The 8,162-nt window shown below is 36.7% G+C and overlaps 1 protein-coding gene across 1 annotated transcript in view; it reads left to right on the top strand.

Moving 5' to 3' along the window:
* The first annotated feature begins 7,357 nt into the window (after positions 1 to 7,357).
* MCF2 (MCF.2 cell line derived transforming sequence) overlaps positions 7,358 to 8,162 on the top strand; it is an 88,006-nt gene continuing 87,201 nt past the window's right edge. Inside the window, exon 1 of the mRNA XM_014528821.1 lies at positions 7,358 to 7,420. Coding sequence (XP_014384307.1) covers positions 7,396 to 7,420 — 25 coding nt within the window. The 5' untranslated portion in view covers positions 7,358 to 7,395. The remainder of the gene's footprint in view (positions 7,421 to 8,162) is intronic.

Genomic DNA, 8,162 nt, shown 5'->3' with positions numbered 1-8,162 from the left:
TGCTCGCTTCAGTGCCTGGCTGCCGGCCGCCATCTTGGCTGACAGTTAATTTGCATATACTCACTGATTAGCCAATGAAAAGGGTAGCGGTTGTACACTAATTACCATGTTTCTCTTTTATTAGTGTAGATTATGCCACTACTACTCTGTCTTATTTATTATTGTAGCTTTGGAAGTATGAGTCCTCAAACTTTTCATTTTTTTTCAAGACTGTTTTGGTTAATCTGTCTCCCATGCATTTCTATATAAATTTTAGGATCAACTTGTCAATTTCTGGAGGGAAAAAAATCCAGCTAAGATTATGAGAGGGATTGCTTAGAATCTGTATACAATTAAGGGAATATTGCCACAGGAGTAGTTAAAAAATGGGGACTATATATGGCCATGAATGTTGGATGGGTTTCCATTTAATTAGATCATCCTTACTTTCTTTCAATGTTTTGCAGTTTCAGAGTATAAGTTTTGCACTTATACTTTGCACAATACAATTACAATTGATTTTTGTATATTGATCTAATATATTATATACTCTTGCTGAACTTGTTTTATTGTATGTGTGTCCCTGTGTGTGAATTCCTTAGCATTTTGTAAATACAAGATCATATTGTAAATACAGATAGTTTCACTTCTTTCTTTGGGGAAGTGATTGTGTTTTGGGCATCCTCAAGACTACCTCAGGTTTGATGACTTATTAGATGGACTCACAGGACTCATATATTCGTACTCATAACTAGTATTTATTACAACAAACAGACACAAAGAAAAATCTTAGAATATTACTCAAACCAAGTTTTATTTGGAGTTTATAACACAAAAGAGGGGCTTTCCAGTTCCCTTCCCACAGGCTTTGTGTTGTATAGGTGCTTATAAACAACTGGAGCCATAGAGAATTTTCAGTGAATTGCATGAAGCTACACCAAAAATTGGTAGTTAATTGATTGTAGGGTCTACCAATTTCTACATCCCTGCTTTTCTGTTGTAAGAGTTGCTTGCTTGGAAAATACCTTTGTGTTAAGTCAGTGATCCTGGATCAAAGACATTCCAGAAGCTTGCTCTCCTCTGAAGGCCTGCAAAGTTCTCCACTTTTAGCTTCTAGTCTTGCTTTCTGGTTTTAGCTAGACTTGCCCATGCTCTAAATTCAAACCATATCAGGCCATATATAGCCCCCTATTTTTTTTAACTACTCCTGTGGCAGTGTCTAGTATCTTTTATCTAGAAAATCCTCCTCTATCCCCCTGTCCATATATTTGAATCCTAATAAATTGTCAAGGCCCCGCTCAAACGTCACATCATCTACGAAAACTTCCTTTTTCTCACTCTCTTATTTTTATGTTATAATTTCTCCTCCCTATACCCTATATTGTGTATTTCTGATTTAGAACATACTATAGGCTATATTATGGTGAGTTGTTTATGTCATAGCTTCTGTTAAATTTTAAAGCTTTTTAAATTGAAAAGCTATTCATATTCCAATGGGCCACAGCAACTAACAGAGAGGAGCAAATAGAAACGCAGTGGTTTGCTGAATTGAATTACAATGGATTAGAAGGAGGTCTGGTAGGTTGTTAACAGAGGGAGGATTTAGCAAAAATCTTGCTTTTCTTTTGTTAGTACAAAATTATGTGAGTCTTTCATATTGTAACTTTATTGCAGAACAAAGTGCTGCATAGTTTGTTCTGCTGTAGTTTAGTGGGAATTAATTTTGTGATGGTTTCACAATTACCCTTTTATTTGTTTCACTTTTAAAAGCATAACACATATCAAGACATCACTTCAATTTGTTGCATGTGCTAAATCATTATTGTTTACAGATGGGCTAGTGTATCTGACATTCATGTTGAAAGGGAAAATTATACTCCTAGAATTCCATCTGCCTTGCAGCAGGATTTAGGACTCAAAACAAAACCTAGTTTTATCTGAATCATGCACATCAGCAATAGCGAACGTTCAAAGAGGTGATTACTAAAAGTAAGCACCATTGTTAAGAATTTCAGGCTGTAAAAATAATGGTGTTTCTTTCAAAAATGTTTATAAACATTCTTGATATGGTTTGTGATGAAATTCTTGCTCAAAGAAAATGGGAGGTATGGAGTCATATCTAGTTAATAAGTTGCATTAGAGCTAATTGAATGTATTCTTCCGAGTGCACAGTTTTGATTGCCTGTCTGTGGTTAGAGAACCAAATAGGTGACACCATAAAAGAACTTCTAAAAAACTTTTAATAGATTCCACCTTGGGTCTAAACTGTGGCTGGTGCCTGGTAATTTTTCAGTATGAATTTCTTGAATGAATAAGTACATGAATGGGAGCTTGTTTCCTCATCTGTAAGAGGGGGGTTTTAATATTCACTTTGAAGGATTATTGTTAAGACCAGAAAAAATGTATAGAAACTGCTTTATGCAGTGCTTCACAGGTTGTTTATAAGCCATAGCTCCACAAATGACATGTATTGCTAATCATTTACTATGCTTTCCCCTGTTCTCATATTGGTGGTGGCAGTGGGTTGAGTGCTATGGGAGAGACTGTATTCGACTGGTTGACATTTCCTTTATTTTCCTTTCTATTTTATTTGTGCTGCATCTTTGCCTCTTATTTTTTGGAAAACTTAAGAATAGAGGTATTTGCTGTTTTATTCAGTTTGTTTGCCTTGACATAATGCATGTGTGTGCATCATGGTTCAGGACTCCTGTTCATTTTCATATGAACAGAAACCCCTGGGAAGGGATACATATACACGAGAGCGTCACTGTGAAATAAAGCTCAAGGGTTGGCTGAAACCGGTTTGGCTCAGTGGATAGAGCGTCGGCCTGCGGACTGAAAGGTCCCGGGTTCGATTCCGGTCAAGGGCATGTACCTGGGTTGCGGGCACATCTCCAGTGGGAGATGTGCAGGAGGCAGCTGATCGATGTTTCTCTCCCATCGATGTTTCTAACTATCTATCTCTCTCCCTTCCTCTCTGTAAAAAATCAATAAAATATATTTTTTTAAAAAAAGCTCAAGGGTTGGAGATATTGCTGGAATATGGAGTAAAAATGCTTTCTAAAAAATGAGAATGCTAATGGATGCCAATTTACTTTCTAAACTATAATTTTCCCTGTGGGAGTCATTAATAAACTCAGTAGAATTGAAATTCCTTGGAATGGTAATATATGCCAAAACCATGGAGGCATAGACTCTTGGATAAGTGGTACATAAAATATCATTTATTCCAGTCCAACTACATGCTTGATTGTCCTCTCTAGCTTCCTTGCCACAGAGATGCTCAGCCTTAGTTAAAATGAACTCTGATAATGGTAGGGAAGGGTTTCTCTGTATACCATAACCATAATTTCATCTAAATTTTCTAGAACAAAGTGCTTCTTCACCTGGAGTCTCTATAGTTCTCTTATTCTCCTCCCCTCCCCTCTCTCTCAAAACCAACCAGCCAACCAATGAAACACTCAACCAAACAAACAAACAACAAACAAATAGGTATGTAATCAAATAGTTTGGGGAAACATTGCATACATAGCTCACACACACAAGGAGTTTATCGCTTGTATGTGTATTTGCTGGGGAATTTTTCAGTATATTTAACCCCAATATTTCACAAAACTTACTTGATCATGAAACTTTGCTTTTACCTAGAACACCTGTTTATAACTTACAACAGTAGTTGGCATATAGTAGGTGCTCAATAAATCTTTGTTTAAAAAAGTTAAGGAATGTAAAATTTTTAAAAACGATAAAGGGTACTTTGTATAAAGATGACAAATGTTCTCTATCTCTGCAAGTGACACAAACAAAATTGAATGGGTATATCTTCCTCCTCTGCGAACCACCCTAAATATTTATTTTGACACCTTTTAGGACTTAAACATTTCTTCATATTTGAAATTGGAGCTTGTATCCTCTTTTTCACAACTACCTTTCATGTTCTAGAAGAAATATTAGTGATAACTTCACAATAAAAGCTTGTTTCTTTTGCTTCCTGATCAATCTATGGAATGAATGAATTGGCAAGCACTGTTCTTGTCTTTTGTTTTCAGTTGTGCCTGATTGTGTTTTTTTATTTTACAAGCACGTGGTTCTTGGGCAAGGCTCTTAAATGAAAAGCTGCTACAGGTGGGTGTTTTCGAGGGTGTTTGTCAGATTACCTATTGTCTTAGTGCCTCTTTTTTGGCTTCTCAACTGGCCTTTTTGGGGTTTACAAACTAGTCATAAGAGAATGCATGCTTTTCATTTGTAAGTAATTGAGCTTCCTACCTGGGACAGCTTGACAACCCTCCTATCAAATGTGAATCTAGCCAACAAGGAACATGCTGTAATGTGGACTTCATCCAGCGTTTGCTTATTTCAGGCTTTTCACTTATTATGCTCTGGAGTAAAAGAGTCTAAAGGGTTAGCAAAAGGAACATTATAAATCATATTTGTTCTTTTGTATTTCAGTAGTAAATCTGTGCAGAAATTCAAGAACATCAGATACAAAGCTGAGTGGAACTCAGAGTACTGACTTTGGATAAAGTTGACACTATTTCTTTTTTGTAGCTCCTCAGTGATAACCTGTATCTTCTGTTTCCTCTCATGTGTTATCTCCTCTCTCTTCAGTCTGTTTCTGGCTCATGTCTTTATTATTTCTAAAAATAATATCAACTTCTCTCTTAGTTATTCCATCCTTTTTCGTTGGTATGGAAATGTTATTTTGTTGGCTCAGTTGTGGAAGACATTTTACAATAGAAACATCAGTATGTTTTTTCTTATATGTATGGATTTTACCCACCGCTGGATCTTATAGAATGTAAGGGGCCTTAGAAAGCATTTGTTGTATAGCCCTCACTTCTAAAATGGGGTAAGGAGAAGCATCGATCAGATCCTCAAACCTCAGAGGGAAGGTAGGGGAGGGTGGGGGTAAGGAGGAGAGATCAACCAAAGGACTTGTATGCATGCATATAAACCTAACTAATGGACACAGATACCAGGGGGGTGAGGGCATGAGTGGAGGGGTGGGAGTGGGGAAATGAGGGGATAAGGACACATATGTAATACCTTAATCAGTAAAGAAAAAAATAAAATGGGGTAATGAGGTGAGGGGTAGGGAGTGACTTGCTCAGGATCACAGAGCAGCTCTCTGACAGAGCCAGTACTAAGTCCAGGGCCTCCCACTCCCAGTCCTTGACCTTTTATTTTATGCCAGATACCTCTCTTATTATATAAGTGGATTAAAAAAATTTAGAGTAAATGGACATCTTTCTGTACCTATGTAGGAACCTGAATGGTGTGGGAGAAACGAAGTTGCAGATATTAGTACTTCTGACATCTGACATAAAATTCATCAATTTATCTTTTACTGATCAAAGCAGGGAGGGATTTGAATTTCATTATGTAGGAATATTTTAATGCCTAATGATCTTATTTATTTGTTTATTTATTTAATAAACATCTTGTTTTTTATCTTTTAAAAATATGTTTTCATTGATTTCAGAGAGAGGAAGGGAGAGATAGAAACGTCAATCATTGATCGGCTGCCTCCTGCACACCCCTACTGGGGATCAAGCCTGCAAACGGGCATGTGCCCTGACTGGAAATCAAACCATGACTCGTGGTTGACGCTCAACCACTGAGCCACATCAGCCAGGCCTAATGCTCTTATTTAAATGTCAGAAAGCATTTGGGGCATTGCCACTTTTACAGGCCTTGAAGGGCAGAGAGAGTTCTAGTCCTCTTTGCATTATTCCCATTCTTACCCTTCTTCCATGTCTCCATGTCTAAAAATGTCAATGTGGGACACATATTTGTGGCTGACAGAAACACATTCTTTTATCTGAGGAAACATGTAACATTTTTTGGATAGAAAGACACAACAATGTGGAAGTGTACTCCTTGGCCTGGGACATACCAGGAGCCTCATTTTAAAAACATTACAAGACATTTTTTTGGAACTGATTTGTATGTCCTGATAAATTGCAGATTTCTAATGGCATAGATCTTATGAAAATAAATTTGTCAATTAATTGCTTTATGTTTCAATTGGGGGAGGATGAGGGGTGGGTCATTCTGTAACAGATACCCTATTCAGGTATCTAGTGTGGACCCATTGAGAATTTGTTTTTGTAATGCTGTTGAGCAGGGTTTACCCTGATAAACCACATCCATATTGTATGATTTGAGGAGCACTAAGAAGAGTAATGTGTCATCTGCCTGACACCACCAGAGACTAGGTCTTTGAATGCCTTTTGTATCAGAGACAAGTGGAAAATATGGCTTCTATAAGAGGTGTGAAACCACAGGCATTAAAACCAATAATCCAAAATAGCCTAGTTTGATGACCTGTTTTCTTTTAAAAAGTTATTCTTGCTCATGGACCAGAGGCAGGTAGTGGACTTTGATTTTTGGCTCCTATATAGAGTTCACTAGAATTGAACATTAGAAATCAGCACTTAAGATCAGGGACAACTAAAACATATTGAACAATGAGTGCGTGGATATTCTTCTGCTGTAATGATCAAAGGTGAGTTAATATGATACTGTTTATAAGAGACCTATTATTATGTCAGGTATTTTGCATTTATTTGGCACAGCACCCTGTGAGGTAGATGCTATTATGCCCAGTTTACAAGTGAGTAAACAGGCTCAGAGAGCCTAAGTAACTTGCACTTGTTTGTACAGCCTGTAAATGCAACAAATTGAGATTTGAATTCAGGTCTGTCTGACTCAAAAGCCACATGTTTCACTGTACTTACTCTCCAACTCTTTTCCTGACTTATAAAATGGGATAATAATAATACTTTCCTTTCAGGTTATTTTAAGGATTTAATAAGATAAGAGATCTGAGAAGTGATTTGTAATTTCCAATAAAGTTTTGTGGCATAAAAGGCATTATCAGAAGTAGAAGATAGTTTGATAGTGTCTCCATGACTATCTACCTTAGTGCCTCCATGGCTATCTACCTTTAAATATGCAGGGTATCCCAAAAATGTGTACACACTTTGAATAATTATTAATTCCAATATGTTAAATCTGAAAATAAAGAAACATCAATTGAGCTCTCAAAAATGTATGTGTATACATTTTTTAGGGACATCCTATATATTCAGAGTTTTGACCTTTGCCCCTGGCTTTCTGGCAAATGAGAGTAGTTTATATCCTGGGCATAGATTGTGAGAACTAAGACACTGGTCCTATTTAGTGATGTTTTCAACAGTGAGATTTCCCTGCCATGTAGCTGACGAGTAAAGAAGGGAAGATCAGCAACATGTCTGTGGACACAGATCTGTGGGACCCCTGGAGTTCTTTTTAGCACAATGTGCAATCATGTGTATGGTTCTAGCTGTACTTTAACATATATGTTGTTTCTCTTTCTTATTTGTCATAGATTCTGAGCTGCATCTCTGTGTAAAAGACATCAGTCATTTCTTAATGCAAGACATTGCATTTTTGTCCGGTAAGCAGACTTTTACATATATTTAGATGAGATAAATGTATGAATCTATTAGCAAAGTTAGTTTGGTCCTTATTAGTGTGTGTGTGTGTGTGTGTGTGTGTGTGTGTGTGTGTGTGAAAGAGAGAGAGAGAGAGAGAGAGAGAGAGAAACACTATTTTAATAAACACTTATACATTGTGTAAATAGTTGCTAAAAATGGACATTTAGAGAATAATTGGAGGTTTTTCAACATTTAGATATGTGATTAAAACCAATGTTACCACCTTTGTGTATTGACTTTCAGCTAAGTCTTTCGAAGTTCATGGTAAGTGAAAGTAGAATATATCTCCTAAGTGGATCCTGGCTGGGTTAGAGGGTGGCAACTAAGGTGGCATATTTGAGATTTTCACCTCCACTGTACTCTGATTACTTAAATGTTTATTACTAATTCTGTCAAGCCACTCACCTAATCAAGTAGCACGTACTAAGTTGTTTTTTTTTAGGATTTCATTTACACATGATAAAAGTTGTTTACTTTTCTAAAATATATATCTGCATTTGTATATGTATATGCATTTTTATATAATTAAAATTATTTTAAATTATTTATTGTTTAAAGTATTACATAAGTCTCCCTTTTTACCCAGTGACCTCTCCCCGGCCACCCCCACCCTCCAGCACATGTCCCCACCCCTCTATTGTCTGTGTCCATTGGTTATGCTCATATGCATGCATAAAAGTCCTTTGGTTGATCTCTTACCCC

This window comes from Myotis brandtii, unplaced genomic scaffold, assembly GCF_000412655.1.
Source record: "Myotis brandtii unplaced genomic scaffold, ASM41265v1 scaffold654, whole genome shotgun sequence".
Classification (NCBI taxonomy): domain Eukaryota; kingdom Metazoa; phylum Chordata; class Mammalia; order Chiroptera; family Vespertilionidae; genus Myotis; species Myotis brandtii.
Note: the sequence above shows the minus strand (reverse complement) of the source record. Positions and strands in the feature narration are given on the sequence as shown.